Here is a 19094-nt window from a genome sequence, read left to right on the forward strand (position 1 = left end):
TGACATGTGGCGCATCAAGATGGTGACACGTGGCAAGGCATTTCACGGCAAAATCTGGAGAGGGGTAAAATTGGAATGTAATTTTCGAAATTAAAAAAAAAAAATTATATTTTCTCAAAATAGGTATATTTTAGATGCATAAAGTTTCATACGAGAATGCATGAACTTTCATATAAAAATGCATAAAGTTTCATATCAATATGCATAAGATTTCACCCCACCCCCCACACCCCAGAACCCCACCCCACCCCAGAACCCCACCCCCCTACCCCCCAAAAAAAAAAAAAATTTTTTTTTTATTTTTTTAAAAACTGATTTTCTGACCACTGACCCACCCCTACCCCCACCCCCCCCACCCACCCCCCCACCAATTTTATTTTTTTTTCTCAAAAATTGATTTTCTGACCACTGACCCCCCCACCCACCCACCCCCTACCCCCCCCCCCAAAAAAATTTTTTTTTTTTTGAAAATCAGTTTTAAAAAAAAAAAAAAATTTGGGGGGGGGGTGGGGGGGTGGGTCGGTGGGGGGTGGGGGTGGGCCAGCAATTAGAAAATTAGTTTTTGAAAAAAAAAATTTTTTTTGGGGGGGGGGGGTGGGGGTGGGGGGTGGGTGGGGTGGGGGGCACGGGGCAGGGGCAGGGGTGGGGTGGCGAAACTACCAGATTTATTAAAATGAAATGCATTTTTTGTATAATTTAATGCATTTTTATGTGAAAACTTTATGCATTTTTGTTTGATTTTATATGCATGTGAAACATGCATATTTTTGGGGGGTGGTAATGGGGAGGGTTGGGGGGTGGTGTGGGCTGGATTGGGGGGTGGTATGGGGTGGGGTGGTGAAAATACCAAAACTGGAAAAATTAAATGCATTTTTCTGTTGAAAGTTATGCATTTTATGTGAAAACTTTATGCATCTTTGTGTGAAACTATATGCATCTAAAATATATCTATTTTGAGAAAATCTAAAAAAAAATATATATTTTTTTAATTATTAAATCCGAAAATTACATTCCAATTTTACCCCTCCAGATTTTGCCTTGGAATCCTTGCCACGTGTCACCATCTTGATGCGCCACATGTCATAAATGTGTGGTCAAGATTTGGATCTAGGGATCTATTATAAGCATTGGGATCTATATGATCTCATTCCTATATATATATATATGTATATATATTTCTTATCTTCTTATGTTTTTATTTTATTTTCTTCGAAATTATGAAATTCAACTAATTATAGAATATTTAATATGTATATCAAATTAAAGATTATGATAAAGCTTTAATTTGATATATTTTTTTTTATATATTTAATTTAAAATGTAAAAGTTATATTTATTTAAACATTAAAATTTTAAAAAAAATTCTATCCTCTTTCATTCTTTTTTGAATATTTTTTTTAAAAAAATATACATATTTTTTTTTATTTTTTCATAATATCATCGTTGTTTTTTAATTACATCAAATAATTACCATATTTCTATATTTCCGTCGTGTTATGAAGAAGTCCAAATTATTATTATTATTATGCTCATGTAACATTATTACTTATTTTAATTTTTAAGAATAATTTAGCGATTAATTATATAAAATTTATTTAGCGGTAGGAGGTTAATATCCAAGACCCGAGGTCCTGGGTTCGAGTCATCCGTCGTGTGGTCTTTAGAAAAAAAATTAAAATTAAAACCATCTATTTTGATAAATTATTATTTAAATTCATTACGTTCACCTGCTTCACATACTATCAGAATTAGTAATAATCAATTATTCTCATCTACAGTAAGTATAAACGAAATAAAAAATACATGATCATCAATGCATTATGATCTTTTAGTAGTGCATTAATAGAAACTCCCCCAATAATATGTTGTGTTGAAGGAGAAGCTGAGTTTGTCACAGCAACAAAATGACCCGACAATATAATTTTTAAATAAAAAATGCACAATTTTTTTGACCGCTTACCACAATGTAAGCCAGCCACCAAGAACCGAAAATGACACCGTTGCCTTCAGATAATTGCAAAAGAAAGATCGTCTTTTCCCGCAGTTGCAGCTCCACGATACCACAATTGATCCACCAAATCCACAAAAAAAGACCGCCGTTTTTTTACGATTCCGTTGTCTCTTTCAATTATTCCTTGATTTTTTGAACATTTTTGTCCGTTTGATTTCTAGAGATACACAGATTGATCAGCGCCACCTAGGGTTTTGCTGTTCTTGTTCTCTAGGCATTTTCATTTTGATTTTTGGCCCCAATTTGTAGATTTAATTTAAGGGCTCGTATTTTGGGGGGAGAAATGACATCAACGTTTGATAGATGGGAAAAAGATCCGTTTTTCTCTGCTGCGGAGGACGTTCAGGAATCTTCCGACAGGTGCTTTCAACAACTTACCCATTTTTTACGCAGTTTTTAAATGAATGATTTTATCTCTGGATTTCTTGTATTGTTTTGTAGTGGGAAATTTGTTAATTGAACAATCATTCTGTCGATGTAACTGATGGGATTTATCTAATTCATTGTGAAGGATGGAATCAACATATAGAACATGGATTCATGCGATCAAGGAGCCCTCCGGTTCTTGGAATTTGGATGAGCTTCGGAGAGATCTTCAAACAACCCTTGGCACAACCAAGTGGCAGGTTATTTGCTTATGTTTTATGTTATACTCATGTAATGATTCATCTGTGTGATCTTATGTTATATAGCCTTAGGTTTTTCGTTGTGTGAGTTTATGTATTGTGAAATTGTTTGGGATGCTATGCTTAACTGAAAGGTTGTGGGTGTGATGCATTGCAGTTGGAAGAATTTGGACGTGCTGTAAGATCGAGTTACCCAAATAGTGGATCAGCTGATGATGCAAAGGATAGGCATCGGGATTTCATTGTTGCAATAGAGAATCAAGTAAAAAAAGTTGAAACCTCTTTGAAAGAATCGACAGTACGACAAGGCAAGCCACCATTGCCTTGGGTGCGGTTGGATGAAGGAGAACGAAATGAGCTTGCATTGTTTCTTTCAGGACAATCATTATCTTCCCCAAATAAACTCTTTGGAAAGCATCAGCAGGGGCAGGAAAATTCGCTAGAGGGTGATCAACAAGTGAATAATGAGTGTTCGAGGAGTTCATCTCATTTGGTTGAATTGGCTCAAGTAGAGGGCAAGGGGGACAAGTTTTCAGGTCATCGGAGGACAGCTAGTGCAAGTGCAGACATTGGCTCATGGAAGATTGCTGTAGCTGATGATGTTCTACACGATTCATCTAGTGCAAAGCCTGATCGTCCCCCACGAAAGATACCTAGTTTTTCAGGATTCTTAAATAGCATGGAATCGTCCATGTCGCAATTGAAGTGGTCAAAGAACGGTTACAAGAAACTAAAGCCTACAGATGGGCCTCAGGATGCTGGTGCTACATTACCTAGAGCCCAGATTTTGACTAGAGTTAGTAGTCAATTTTCCTTGATTATTTCTACTGTTATCTTCTAAGCTTGTTATATTGTTATGTAGTTGAGTTGCTAATTTGATCATAATTTTTTTTGTACATGAAGGGCATTAATACGTGCTATGAGAAGAGTAAAAGTTGCCTTGAAGGCTGTGATGATTATGAAAAACAATGGTATGGTTGGTATGGTAGTATCCAGAGACAGCTTCAGAGATCCCAATATCACGTGCAATATAGTCGGCCTGTCCAATTTGTTTTCTCTGTCATTCTCATACTCTGCCTACTCGGTGAGCCTGCTGATTTTCTATTTGCTATATGGTAACTGTTTCATTTCTTGTAGTGATTCAGATTCGACTGCATTTGCAATTTGATATGGTTTTTTAAACTTCTTATTGTTACAATTGATCCTTCTCCTTGAGTTATAGGCTATATACAATAATAGTACCACTCTAGATTATTTTTCCCTCTCCACTTTCCTGTAAAGTGTATAATGAGATTATTCATACTTGTCACATTAAAATTTTTCCGGTAACTTTGTCAAATTTTTTCCTAATCTTACACGTGTCATAGCTCGTTAGTAAATGATAAACATATTTGGTATGAACTACAATATCAAATGTTCAAATGGTTTTGCCTTATATACAACCCCATCAGTTATTGCATCCATTTTCCTTCAGGGTAGGAACTTTCGTAATTTTGTATCATACTTTACACATTTTCCCTTATGGGTTAATTTCCCGTAAATAGTAAATACACGAAGTATACCCAAATTTTCGTTTTTAACCAACATTATTTTTTTTGGTCAATCAATACATGAATTTTCAACATTTTGGAATTTGGCCCAAATTAAAATTCTGGCAGCAATTAATTCTACATGGATGCCGGAATTTTCTTACAAGGCATTTCAACCGATAATTAAAATGTTTTGTTTCATAAAACATAAGAGTGTGGTACCTTCTTTAGAGCATGTTGTGGCCTAGAGGCAAATGTTTTTGGTGCTACCAATTTGATTTCAATTATTGTTCTGTTTATGTCAAAATAAAATAGTGAAAGGATTACATGCATCATGCACCAAAGAAATTAAAAAAATGAAATCTAGGCATTTGTAACTTACGGAACTTATTTAACCTATTAAAAATCTATTGATGAACATGAAATTCATGATTATCTCTCATGACACTTCTTTTCTTGAATATTTCAAAAATAATGCAGTGTATTCTGGGAATCACAGAACTAAATCCATGCAAATATTGCATATATAGAATCAAGAGCTTGTTGCAAAACCCATACGGCCATACATGAATACTGGAAACTGCTGATGTGAATATGATATACATGTGAAAGTGTTTGCCTCTACTAGTTAATATATATGGTCTATTCTGTCTGTAACTCTGCGATTGTAGTGTAATAGAAACTATTAGAGATGAAGCTTCAGTTGTCTCGATATACTTATTATATTGTTTTGTCTGCAGTCTTATTGGCGTTGCGTGCAATCTGAGGGGGAGAGCTTCGTTTCTCCATTCTAATTCAGGATTCATCTGTTGTAAAATCAGATAGTTGGGGGATTGCTTTACCATGCCCTAAACAGATGATACACAGCATTCATTGAACTATTTTGATGAGAACTGTAATTTAGCATTCATGATTATGCCAGAGCTGCTTTGGCAACATCACAACTACCCGTTTTTGTTTCTTCTGGGCGATGAGGCTTGTTGTAATGTTGTATTTTTGGAGCTGCTGTTGTAGTATCGATCTTTCCACTTCAGAAACTTAAATGTCATAGTCGCTTCTGTTGTATCATTGGTTTCATGTATCGAAGGCAACTTGTATATAAATTTTCGTGACTTGTGTATATTGATTTCCGTTTGAACTAGGAAAGGCCAATATTGTGTAGTTATCTCATGCTTTTTATATGGTACGATATAATTTCAGAGTTACTCTCTTATGTGCTGCAGGCTTTGCAACTACAGGTCCATTTATGATTCATCAATCACACTAAAAAATTTGATGCCAATTTCCTCTTTTGATGCCTCTAAAAAATTTGTCCCAATCCCCTTACTTATTACTTTTGTACATGATTCCACCATCAGCTTTATAATTACAATTCTTTAAACACTATTTTTTGTACATAATTCCACCATCAAATAACTTTTTACCAGTTTTTATTAAAACTTGTGTCGTTCTCCTTGGGGCAAACTTTTGAGGGATAGAGTTAGCATCTACAACACCTTACGTAAAAGTGAAATACAAAATGATAGATAAACAGTCTGCGATACGGAATGCTTTCTATGCCAAGCATACGAGGAAAATGACATAAGAAATCAAACTATTCATTATATTTCCAAACTACAAAAGCTTTCGGCATTTCATTGAGAAAGATATATTTCAGTGACAACCCTACTTTTTCTACTTGTTCTTTGACAAGTTTTTGGCATCTTTTTCTTCACTAGGTTTATTGGCAAATTCGACGCCTTGGAATGTTAATCCAGGACTATAGTACCGACTGCCATAAGCCGCGCCAAATCCCCATCCGAGCCCCAACCCGACACCGCAGCCACCACCTTCAGATCAAACAATGAATGCGTTAGTGTAGAGATAATTAGAAGAAACAATTGTAGAGTACAAACATATTATTGCAAGATTCTACCTACACCAAGTCCAAAGAGGTTCAAGGGTGCACCTGAAATAAAGAGCGACGTAAGTTCAAGAAATAATTTCTTTCTTGATGCATGACCAGTGCAGAATGTAACCATGGCCAAGTCCAATATATGGTAGTATAAGATAATAGACCATTCTATGACAATGTAGCCTGGAAAAACGAAGATCACGGTATACGTACAAACTTAGGGAAGCGATTCACGAACTATCGTTTAACACTGCCGTAGTCAAATACTCCCTCTGTCCGTACAAGCTATCACAGTGTCCATACAAGATTTCAGATTAACAAAGCATGGCAATGGTTTGATAAGTCATAGTCAAATGCTCCCTCTGTTCTATTATAAGTGGCTCAAAACTTTTGGGCACGGAAACTAAAGAGAAAGTGTAAATTGGTTAAAAGTAGTAGGGCCCACACTTTTTCAAGAGTTAAATTTTTTCCATTTGTGGTCCGAGCCACTTATAGTGGAACATCTCAAAATTGAATGCATGTCACTTTTATTGAGATGGAGGGAGTATTTGTTTTAGGTAATTTGATCACTATACAGTAGAATTCCTATATGATTGGAAATTGCAATCTGACTAAGCATTTGGGTTATGTTTGAAACTACCCACCATGAGTGACACAGATGCTATGAATCAAGTTTCGATAAAGATGGAGAGACGAGCAACAAAAGTGACCCTATATACAATCATCTCAACATGCAGGTCAAGTAAATGATAAACAGTGGTCTAAAAATTCCACTGGGGTGCTACACCTATTATATTCTATGAGAGGTTTATCCTAATTCTTTGGTCCAAATAACAACACCAACTCCCTAGTAAGTTGGAAAAGTAACAGACCACATACAATTACTACCTTAATGTAGAGCTATTCAAATCCTTCCAGTTCTTCATATTGTGCTACATACCGAATAGAATGGTCACATGGAAGTAATGCTGCATCTTCTTCACTATGCTGAATGTGGAAGCAGGTGCACAATTCATGAAGCAGAACTAACTATCAACAAAAGCTATACTTCTTGTTTAGTAATTTAAATGCACGAAAAATCTAAACTTGACTAGCCACTGACAAATGCAGCCAGCATCATAACAAGTTGGATGCATACTGAAATTAAGATCACCTTCATATATTACATCAATATTGTAACCTATATCTTCTCATTGGCAAAAGGCCAACTCAAGTATGATACATTTTCATATATTGCAATAAACCACACATTGACAATGAATAATAGCGAGACGTATTTAGATAGATAGACACATATACTCAATTCATATGCTCATCCATTTTATTGGTTTGTCCAACAAACAAGTCAAGAAGAAAACCAAAAATAATCCACCAAAATTCACATTTGCTACTAAATCAACAGAGGAGAATGCAGCTGGATAACAAAAAAAAGCACTTGAAAAACCAGCTCCTAAGCAAATAAAAAAGAACCATCAATAATCGTGATTGTATGAATCCAGAATCTTGTCCTTCCCCATTTTTCTCTGCTCAATTTTTGTTATCTACAGAAAAACGAAGGTAGGCTTAACAGAATAATTTAGAGTAACAAACCTCCGAATCCCCACCCAACTCCAAAACCACAGCCAACTCCGAAACCTGAGACCAGTTCAAAATCCAGTTATCCAAAAAAAGAAGGAAGGACAGATTTTCAGTAAGCAAAAATCATGGAACAAATCGCAAAAATTGTTAATAGAATGACATAAAAGCTCACCAAAACCGACACCTCCTCCACTGAAATTTGTTAGCACCATTTTCCCCTTTCCGAAGCGAAAAGTGTGAATGTCACTCCCACTCCCGTTTCATTTCGTGATTCGGAGATGGGCCAAGATTTCTATTATGAAGATTTTTGGGCTCGGAGATTATTATGTGTCACAAACTTAAACTTTTGATGGGCTTTTCTTCAAAGTAATCCATGTATCTAGCCTAACCCCAACACCACATCATAAATTATACTCGCATTTAAAAATTAAACATTTTAAAATAAATTCATGTGTTTCAAGATAAGTAATTTTCGTTGGAAGGCTAAACAAGATAAATCTCAACACGCACACATTCTTGATCAGCATAATGGGTTTCGGCCTCTTTAATCTACTAGATTGGCCTGAGACAAAGATAGTAAATTACATAATCTGCACAAATGTTATTGCCATAGTGTGCATGATACTGCTTGACTTTTGCCTCTTAACATAGTAATAGTAGATTGGTCTAATGCAAAAATATTAAAATACATATTCTTGATATATATATATACTCCCTCCGTCCCATGAAGCATGACACATTTCTTTTCGACACGGGAATTAAGAAATTGGTATTTTGTGTGTTAAGTGTGGTATGTGAAAAAGTGAAAATGTGAATAAAGGGTTAATTTTTTGCTATTTTTAAAAACGTGTCATGCTTCGTGGGACAGACCAAAAAGGAAACTGTGTCATGCTTCGTGGGACGGAGGGAGTATATAATAGTGTAGTTGTTAGTGATTGATTTTTGAGTATCTGCAATATTAATATTGTGGAAAGTTAAACCCTTTTTCCGAAAAAAAATTTGGACATTGCGTATATTTAAGACATTTTTTTTATTAAAAGACAAGCATAATAGTAATAATAAAGAACAACATTTTCATAGATTATATAATTTAAATATATAACAAATTAGTTTCAATACATTACAATTTTTTTTGGGACATTCTGTATTTTTAAAGCATTTTTTATTAAAAGACGAGCATAATAATAATTATAAAGAACAACATTTTCATATACTATATAGTTTTAATATATTACAAATTAATTTCAACACATTGCAAACTTTTTTTTATCGTTTCGTACATTTATAATAATAAAAGACAAGCATAGTAATAATAGCAAACAATTTTTTTTTGGGCATTCCATCCATTTTAGGATTTTAGGCATTTTCTATTAAAAGACAAGCATAATAGTGATAATAATGTATAATATTTTTATAGATTATATAGTTTTAAATAACACAATTATCCTTAAATTAATTATAAATGGAAGAATATAACAAGCTAATCAACTTTTGTAAAACAAAATTTTTTTATAATATAAACATATATCTATATATATTTTATAAAAAAACTCAAAATTTGGGAGGGGGCTTCAGCCCCTCCCCCCCCACCCCCCGGCGGCTATGCCCCTGTGCGGTATCATCACCTTTGATCAAAAGTATATACTTAGATTAATGTTCTTATATGTAAATAATGCTCGACTCGTAATGCATCTAGAATTCTCGATCAATAATGCTCGACTACTCGACTCGTAATGACCGAGCAATTGAGCATTATTGATCAAGAATTCGTAGAAAATGACAAAATGTACTAATAATCGATATACTGGACCACTGCGAGTCGAGAAATCAAGTATCAATGGTGAAACACTAGTGAAAAATGCACTAATAATCGACATAAGAATAAAAAAGTACTAAATGAGTAAAATTTATACTATATTTTATAAAATTATGAGTACTTTTTATTTTTCAAAATGAGTAGATATCATTTTGCATCCAAGGTGTGTCAAATAATTACATATTGTCATAATAATAAACATAAAAACACTTAATAATAAAAGTAGTATATTCCATAATATTTTTCAATTTTAAAGTTATAATACACTTCAAAATATAAAAGAAAATTACATAGTTATCTATTTTCTTCAGCGAGTCTTCATTTGTTAAAAGCGGTTGACAACCTCATCATCAGAAACTTGTAGAAATATAATTTTTCAATGAAAGAGTCCAAACAATCATTCAAAAATTAATCTTCAATTTACAAACATACAGTTAAAACTTAAAAAAAAAAAAAAAACAATTTGCATCCACTCAATCAAATCACCAATTCACCAATATTGATCATTGAATAAAATTAATTTAGGATTTTAGGGTTTAATCTTAAGTTAATAAATGAGAGACAAATAGTGAAATAGGAGAGGGACGGGGGAAGACGAGCACCTTGAATCTAGGAGTAGATGAGCAGGCAACATATTTCATTTTTTAATTTCTTTTTAAAGTTGCACAAACAAGTGAAGCAGAATGATATGTCACATGTATTTGAAGATTGTAGCAACACATTTTCACATGATGAGTTGTAATGAAATCATTTACACTATAATATTTTATGAAGATCGGTCACTACACGCTTCTCTCCCTCTCATGACAGCCGCGTATATTCTTGAGACAGTCGCCGGTTTGTATAAATAACTAGAATATGGTTGTGTTCTCTTCTGCCCCAATCAAGGACCACTACGCCACTTCTACACCCATTAATTCTTTAATTAACATGCTTAATCATTTCATATCACCTTAATTTGGATTTAATTAATTAGATGCACACGCCACGTCATTCAAATCGTTCTATTGCGCCTGAATTATATATACATATCAACTGCAAATTTTGAGTTTTTTTTTTAAATATATATAGATATATGTTTATACCTATTATAAAATAATTTTGTTTTATAAAAGAGTATTTGGTTATTATATTCTCTCATATATACTTAATTTAAGGATAATTCTGTTATTTAAAACTATAGTATAACTACAAAAAAACCGGAGATTACCGGCGGCAAAATGCCGTCGGTAATAAGGCACGGCCGCCGGTGATAAAGGTTACCGGCGGCAACTCGCCGTCGCTAACCGGCTCGTCGGTAACGCCATTACCGACGGCGATCGGCTGCCGCCGGCATTTCCGCCGTTGAACGGCGGAGAGTTGCCGGAAAATTACCGACGGCAAATGCCGTCGGTAATTAGCGGCGGCGAGATCACCGTCGGTAATTTCCACCGGACGGTGGTGGCGCACACGCCGGAGTTGTTCAAGGTATTACCGAGGGCAAAATGCCGTCGGTAATTACCGACGGCATTTGCCCTCGGTAATATTTTTTAATTTATTTTTTTTATTTTATTTTATTTATTTATTTATTTTATTGTATATCCACAATTTATTTCGGTATTTATACAGTATTGCATAATTTAGACGAACTTCCCAGTCGGTCACTCATCTTAGTTGTGCTCTAAGTCAAGCACGCTTAACCTTGAAGTTCTTTTCGAATGGTCACCAGTACAGAACACTCGTATTATTGATATATATATAGTATCTATTAATTCATTTAAAGTCTACTTCAATATATATACAATATCATATATATTCATAACCTTAGAATATGTCGAGATGATATACAAAAAATGTTGTTAATTACGGATTGGGCTCGTTTCCGTTCTTATTTTTATGTCGGAAAAATATTTATTAATTAATTTATTATTAATTTTTTTTTTTTTTTTATCAATCTAGTTTATACACCATTCATAACCTTAGTGTTGATTGATGAGTGAATCACTAATCAAATTAACATTCTTAAGTTATAATTATAAGTTACTTACTAAGAATCTTGAATTCTTAGTAATAATATTAGATTAGTGATGATTGATGATTGATGAGTGAATTACTAATCAAATTAACAATCTTAAGTTATAATTACAAGATTTTTACTAAGAATCTTCAATTCTTAGTAATAATATGAGATTAGCGATGATTGATGAGTGAATCACTAATCAAATTAACATTATTAAGTTATAATTATAAGTTTCTTACTAATAATCTTGAATGCTTAGTAATAATATTAGATTAGTAATGATTGATGAGTGAATCACTAATCAAATTAACATTCTTAAGTTATAATTATAAGTTTCTTACTAAGAATCTTGAATTCTTAGTAATAATATTAGATTAGTAATGATTGATGAGTGAATCACTAATCAAATTAACATTCTTAAGTTATAATTACAAGATTTTTACTAAGAATCTTGAATTCTTAGTAATAATATTAGATTAGTGATGATTGATGAGTGAATCACTAATCAAATTAACATTCTTAAGTTATAATTACAAGATTTTTACTAAGAATCTTGAATTCTTAGTAATAATATTAGATTAGTGATGATTGATGAGTGAATCACTAATCAAATTAACATTCTTAAGTTATAATTATAAGATTTTTACCAAGAATCTTGAATTCTTAGTAATAATATTAGATTAGTGTTGATTGATGAGTGAATCACTAATCAAATTAACATTATTAAGTTATAATTATAAGTTTCTTACTAATAATCTTGAATGCTTAGTAATAATATTAGATTAGTGATGATTGATGAGTGAATCACTAATCAAATTAACATTCTTAAGTTATAAAATTATAAGTTTCTTACTAAGAATCTTGAATTCTTAGTAATAATATTAGATTAGTGATGATTGATGATTGATGAGTGAATCACTAATCAAATTAACAATCTTAAGTTATAATTACAAGATTTTTACTAAGAATCTTGAATTCTTAGTAATAATATTAGATTAGTGATGATTGATGAGTGAATCACTAATCAAATTAACATTCTTAAGTTATAATTACAAGATTTTTACTAAGAATCTTGAATTCTTAGTAATAATATTAGATTAGTGATGATTGATGAGTGAATCACTAATCAAATTAACATTCTTAAGTTATAATTATAAGATTTTTACCAAGAATCTTGAATTCTTAGTAATAATATTAGATTAGTGTTGATTGATGAGTGAATCACTAATCAAATTAACATTATTAAGTTATAATTATAAGTTTCTTACTAATAATCTTGAATGCTTAGTAATAATATTAGATTAGTGATGATTGATGAGTGAATCACTAATCAAATTAACATTCTTAAGTTATAAAATTATAAGTTTCTTACTAAGAATCTTGAATTCTTAGTAATAATATTAGATTAGTGATGATTGATGATTGATGAGTGAATCACTAATCAAATTAACAATCTTAAGTTATAATTACAAGATTTTTACTAAGAATCTTCAATTCTTAGTAATAATATGAGATTAGCGATGATTGATGAGTGAATCACTAATCAAATTAACATTCTTAAGTTATAATTATAAGATTTTTACCAAGAATCTTGAATGCTTAGTAATAATATTAGATTAGTGTTGATTGATGAGTGAATCACTAATCAAATTAACATTATTAAGTTATAATTATAAGTTTCTTACTAATAATCTTGAATGCTTAGTAATACTATTAGATTAGTGATGATTGATGAGTGAATCACTAATCAAATTAACATTCTTAAGTTATAATTATAAGTTTCTTACTAATAATCTTGAATGCTTAGTAATAATATTAGATTAGTAATGATTGATGAGTGAATCACTGTAGGGAGTGAATCCAACAATTACGGAAGTGACGTCAGTCACGTCTGAATCGACGGGCACTAGCAACCTGAAACCACAAGCAACGTTAGAGCCCTCCGAAGAGCACCGGTGGGGGTGTCGATGGAAGGGCCTCCGACGCTCAAGTCAGTAAACTGATGGAAATATTAAGCGTAAGTAACGTAACGAAATAAATAAATGGTAAAAAAAAGACAGTAATAAGTGATGTATCCGGAAGATCGGGGTGTCCCGAAAGTTGAATGAAAGCTAATGAGCGGTGTGGAATAAGGGACGACGGATGTCCGGGCTAGCGGGGCTAGTCGAGCGATCGGAACCTTTGAGAGTTGTGAGCGTGGAGGTGGAACGGAAGAACGGGGAGAGCAGGAGATAACGGGAGTTAGTGATCGTGAGTGCAAGAATGAATATCAGTGGCGGCGGATCAAGGGGCGACGGACGTTCGGGCTGGCGGGGCTAGTCGGATGATCGGAACCCTAGAAAGTTGTAAGCGTGGAGGCGGAACGGAAGAGCGGGGAGATTGAGAATGAGAGATCGTGTGCGAGTGCAAGAGTGGATATGAGTGATTGTCCGTCTCCTGAGTGTGTTAGTGAATTAGTATATATAGGTTACGGGCCTGCAGGGAAGTGGCTAGGGTTAGGGTTTACTGGAATGCTCCTTGAAACCCTAGCGGTTCCGATTTCTTAGGGAACGACCTTCCGTGACTCTCGTCTGACCTAGTCACCGATTAACTGATGAGTTTAGGGTTTTTCCTAGTGGGTTCACGTATTTCCCGCATATGGGCCCACTTTGAATCTTATGCCACGAATGTGGTATAGATCGCTTTACCGGGCTGGCCCGTTGGGCTGTATAGTTTCGGCTTATACGGATTTTTCCCATTACAGTTTGTCCCCCACTCCCTAGTTGGAGGTCTTCAATTAGGGAGTGCAATTTAATTCGCTAATGGTGTGATATATGCATGTCGTCACGCTTGATATTTCAACGTGCAGGGAGGGGCAGGGCGTGTAGGATATCACGGGTGTGTCCACTTTTTACATAATTCGAAGGCTAAGACGACGTGTATTGCATAGACGTCTCTTACGTTTCTTCATCCCACTTTTTCTTTTATTTTGATTTTGTAGTATAACCCCCAGGAGCTCATGCCGCATACGGAGCTTATACTCTTTTATCTTTTGTAGATTGGGGAATAAAAAGTTATATGCGGGGCTTACGGCTCTTCTGGAGTTATGTAGAGTAGGAGTTATCGGGTCTCACGGGACTGACGGCTCTTCCAAAGTGAACTAGAGTGGAAGTTGTTGGGTCGTACGGGACTGACGGCTCTTTCAGAGTGAAGTAGAGTGGAAGTTGTTGGGTCTTACGGGACTGACGGCTCTTCCAGAGTGAACTAGAGTGGAAGTTGTTGGGTTTTCTTTCTCTCTCCTTGATTTACATCTTTTGCGCTTCTTCCTCCTGATACGGGATAACAGGGTCTTTCATCTTCTTCAGGGGTTATTATATTTTTCATTGGGAAGAAGTTAGGGTGATATGGGGGTGCATGAAATGTTACATCACAAAGAGTGAATAGGGACGACTGGAGTGCAGGTAATCACGCCTCTTTATTTTCTTATTTCAGATTGATGTTAGGGGCAGTACGGTAGTGCAGGTAATTCATGTGATTCTATGTTTATTCTTTTTCTTTGATTTTCGGTAGCTCATGGGAAACAGGTAATGGTCGGGGTGACATAACAATGGGTGCCCTAGATCTGCAGCACTTTTAGAGACCCAAAATGTATCTAAAGGTGTTGGACGTTACGGTGGTGTAGCAGGAAGGAGCTCAGGCAATTGGAGTGCTCTGTTCTGGGTTCGAGCTTGATATTCCATCAGAGGCTGACTCATGTTGTGCTCCGCTTACGGGAGATACGCCTCTTTGGCTTCACAAGATAAAAATGATCAAGGCTCCGCTTACGGGAGATACGCCTCTTTGGCTTTACAAGATAAAAGTGATCTAGGCTCCGCTTACGGGAGATACGCCTCTTTGGCTTTACAAGATAAAAGTGATCTAGGCTCCGCTTACGGGAGATACGCCACTTTGGCTTTACAAGATAAAAGTGATCAAGGCTCCGCTTACGGGAGATACGCCTCTTTGGCTTTTCAAGATAAAAGTGATCAAGGCTCCGCTTACGGGAGATACGCCTCTTTGGCTTTACAAGATAAAAGTGATCTAGGCTCCGCTTACGGGAGATACGCCTCTTTGGCTTTACAAGATAAAAGTGATCAAGGCTCCGCTTACGGGAGATACACCTCTTTGGCTTTACAAGATAAAAGTGATCAAGGCTCCGCTTACGGGAGATACGCCTCTTTGGCTTTACATTTTTTGGACTCACGCGCAATCGAGCAGGATAAACAAGATGTTCAGTGTCTGCCGAGACTATTAGGATAAGCGAAAATTTTCCAGTTGAGAGAGGCGCGCTTTGCTTTGATGGACACGACGGGTCTTCATCTCAAGTTTTGAGTTTGTGTGTCGTTTTCCTAGGAAAATAAAAGACGGAGCTGCAGGGTTTACGTCTGATATGACTCAAATTTCTCCCCATTTTGACTTTAGTTGTTTAAACTTAAGGCTAAATTCAGGACAATTACGGAAGCGACGTCAGTCACGTCTGGATCGACGGGCACTAGCAACCTGAGACCACAAATAACGTTAGAGCCCTCCGAAGAGCACCGGTGGGGGTGTCGATGGAAGGGCCTCCGACGCTCAAGTCAGTGAATTGATATAAAATAGTAACGTAAGTAACGTAACGAAAATAAGTAGATGATAAAGGAAAAGGCAATAGTAAATGGAGTATCCGGAAGATCGGGGTGTCCCGGAAGTTAGATCAAAGCTGGTGAGCGGCGATGAACAAGGGGCGACGAACGTCCGGGCTAGCGGGGTTAGCGGGGTGATCGGAACCCTAGAATGTTGTGAGCGTGGAGGCGGAACAGAAGAGCGGAGAGAGCTTGAATAACAAAAAGTGTGCGGGTGCTAGAGTGGATACGAGTGATTCCTCCTCTATCAGGTTGCGTGGTCTCTTCGTTCGTACAACTTGATTATAATGCTCCGCCTGTTGATTCATGTCTTGAGTGCACTGCCGAGTATCATTCGCCTTTGAATGGGACAGAGCTTCTTGCTGTAATTGCTATAAGGACGAGCTTTTCGCTTTCATAGTAGTTTGGTAGCACGCCCTGGAGTCCTTCTGCTCTCCCTTGATCTCCTTGACTCCCCACTTGGTTGGGAATCGTACGACTTGATGATAGGTGGATGGTACTGCTTCCATTCCGTGGATCCATGGACGGCCTAGGATGACGTTGTATGCTGACGGGGCGTCTACCACGAGAAACCTATTGGAAAGGTTGACTCCTTCTGCGTAAACGGGAAGGTCGATCTCCCCTATAGTAGTTGTACTCTCGCCACTGAAGCCGACGAGTACGGCAGCTTTCTTGATTAGTTTGGACCCGTCCAAACCCATCTCCCTGTATGCACTGTAAAACAGAATATTGGCAGAGCTACCATTGTCTATTAGCACACGCTTTGTTAAACAGTTAGCAATATAAATGGAAATAACTAATGCATCATGATGAGGGTGTAGAAGCTTGTCTGATTCGGATGTTGCAAAGTTGATTGTTAAAGTTGGATCCGTTGGTCCAGCTTTGCCGAAAGGCGGAACTCTTGATTTGCTTGATCTAGCCTGTCTGGTGTGTCTCTTGGCGGCTGAGTGGGTGATTCCGCTAACTTCGGAACCTCCGGATATCACGTTTACGGTTCTCTCGTGATGTGGCGGGTCCGGTGGGCTGTCATCTCTATGTTTCTCTTGTCTATCCCTCGCTTGCTGCAGGGTCTGCTTGCCTTTGTCAGTCAAGTAATTGGTAAGGTGCCCTTTTTTCAATAAGTTCGCCACTTCCAATCTGAGTGCGATGCATTTGTCCGTGCGGTGACCGTGGTCACTATGAAAATCACACCATTTTGATCTGTCTCTTTGGTCGGGTGGAGCCCTCATTTTCTCCGGCCAGCTGACCTTATCCCCAAGGTTCATCAAAGCTGTTACAGCTTCTACGGGTGAAATGGACAGGAGGTACTCTGGGAGTTTCGCTCTTTCGCGCGGGCGCGTAGTTGGTGCTTGATCGTAATCTCGCCTCCCCTTGTTCCCTCTCTGAGATGGAGTGTAGGGTTCACTTCGTCTGTCACGATTGTCTCGACCGGATCTCCTGTCGACCCTGTAGTCTCTTTCGGGTCTCTCTGGCGGGAAGACTCTTTGCATATTGTACTGGTCCTCTTCCCATTTGATTTGAGCCCAAGCCTGGATCAACACGTCTTCCATAGTTTTGCATGGATACTTGGTGAGAGTCTTGTATAAGTCTGATCCTGGCAGAAGGCCTTTACGGAAGGCCGTGACAGCGGTCTGTTCCCTGCAGTTGGTGATTGACACTTTCTCCTTGTTGAAGCGTTCGATGTAGTCCCGAAGAGGTTCGCCATGCCTTTGGACAACTGCATACAAGTCTTCTGAGATTTTTTCCAATTTCCTGCTGCTTGCATACTGTTGAACAAAAACATCTGTTAGTTGAGCAAAAGATCTAATTGAATTATTAGGAAGGTTCGTATACCACTGGAGGGCCGGTCCTATTAAGCTAGAACCGAACCCCTTACACATGCACGCCTCCCTCATGTCACGAGGAATAGCAACGGTGAACATTCTTTGACGGTACTGAGCTATATGGTCATCCGGGTCGGATGCGCCGTCAAACATCTTCATGTGTGGAAAGCTGAATTTCCTGGGCATCTCCACCAAAGCTATCTCATCCACGAATGGGGAGTCGGCGTAACAACTCTCTGCGCTTTTCTTTATCGGAGCCGGAACTCCCGGGATTCGTTGAATGATGGCCTCCATATCTGCCAACCTTCTAGCCAAGGCGGGATCCAAGTTCTGGGCGGCGCTGAACATGCCATGTCGGCTCTGATCACCAAGAGGTAGTTGATCTGGCGTGTTGCCATTCTGACCGATTGGAATCGCTCGCCTCGGTCCCTCTAGTTGACTTGTTGGGGCGTCACACATGAGAGCATCTTCGTGTGGTCGTGTCGGCACTACGTGACCACGGGCGATATCGGTCCGGCCGGTTGACAAACATGGATTTCATACCTCAATATTGCATGAATTGTTGTCTTTTTCCCCCTTGAATTGAATGTTAATATGTGTTTGTTTCCCCATTTTGAGTTTTGTTGAGATTTGATTCCTTGGTGTAGTTTTGGAGTGATTTCAGGAAAAATAAAGGCCTAATTGGAGGATTTTGAAGACATGATATCGAAGTACGTCTCGATAGGAATTCGTGAGCGCAAACGACGACCAAATCCGAGTCCGGACGAGGGAGAACGGAACCGAACAAGCGGACTGCGCATAAAGCCCAGGCGACCGCGGTCCGGGCCGCGGCCACGGGCCCGACCGCGGGCCTCTGCTCCAAATTTGCCCAGTAACCCGCGGTCCGGGCCGCGGCCGCGGGCCCGACCGCGGGCCTCTGCTCCAGAGCAGTCCAGAACGTTTTTTAGAGGTACCCGCGGTCCAAGCCGCGGCCGCGGGCCATGACCGCGGCCTCCCCTGCTTCCAGCCGCGGTTCATGCCGTGACCGCGGGGAAGAGGCGGGGATCCGCCCTTTGGTGGGCCCAGACGTGATTTTTAGCCCAAAACTCCATTTTCCCCCTCTTTTCTCATATCTATCAACACACACACCCACTTCATCTTCCCCAATACTCCATCTAAAACCCTAGCCTCCATTCTCT

General features: G+C 37.4%; 3 protein-coding genes across 4 annotated transcripts; 1 reads left to right on the forward strand and 2 right to left on the reverse strand.

Moving 5' to 3' along the window:
• The first annotated feature begins 1867 nt into the window (after positions 1-1867).
• LOC131010749 (uncharacterized) lies at positions 1868-5331 on the forward strand. 2 transcript variants are annotated; one of them, XM_057938412.1, is made up of 5 exons: positions 1868-2371; positions 2523-2637; positions 2795-3433; positions 3541-3721; positions 4907-5331. In XM_057938412.1, exons 1-5 carry the CDS (start codon positions 2295-2297, stop codon positions 4930-4932), a joined length of 1038 nt encoding a protein of 345 aa, XP_057794395.1. In that variant the 5' UTR covers positions 1868-2294; the 3' UTR covers positions 4933-5331. The 2 variants fall into 2 exon arrangements, with proteins under 2 accessions (XP_057794395.1, XP_057794394.1); XM_057938411.1 differs by having other exon boundaries at positions 1896-2371; positions 3541-5331.
• A 412-nt stretch (positions 5332-5743) lies between these two features.
• Positions 5744-8013, reverse strand: LOC131010750 (protein TRIGALACTOSYLDIACYLGLYCEROL 5, chloroplastic-like). Its single transcript, XM_057938414.1, has 4 exons — positions 7811-8013; positions 7651-7695; positions 6082-6114; positions 5744-5995 (listed from the first exon to the last, which is right to left on the reverse strand). Exons 1-4 carry the CDS (start codon positions 7848-7850, stop codon positions 5841-5843), a joined length of 273 nt encoding a protein of 90 aa, XP_057794397.1. The 5' UTR covers positions 7851-8013; the 3' UTR covers positions 5744-5840.
• An 8451-nt stretch (positions 8014-16464) lies between these two features.
• On the reverse strand, positions 16465-18375 carry LOC131009819 (uncharacterized). The gene has a single exon (XM_057937226.1). It carries the CDS (start codon positions 18373-18375, stop codon positions 16465-16467), a length of 1911 nt encoding a protein of 636 aa, XP_057793209.1.
• Between the last annotated feature and the right edge of the window lie 719 nt (positions 18376-19094).

The sequence above is a fragment of the Salvia miltiorrhiza genome, chromosome 2 (genome assembly GCF_028751815.1).
Source record: "Salvia miltiorrhiza cultivar Shanhuang (shh) chromosome 2, IMPLAD_Smil_shh, whole genome shotgun sequence".
Lineage (NCBI taxonomy): Eukaryota > Viridiplantae > Streptophyta > Magnoliopsida > Lamiales > Lamiaceae > Salvia > Salvia miltiorrhiza.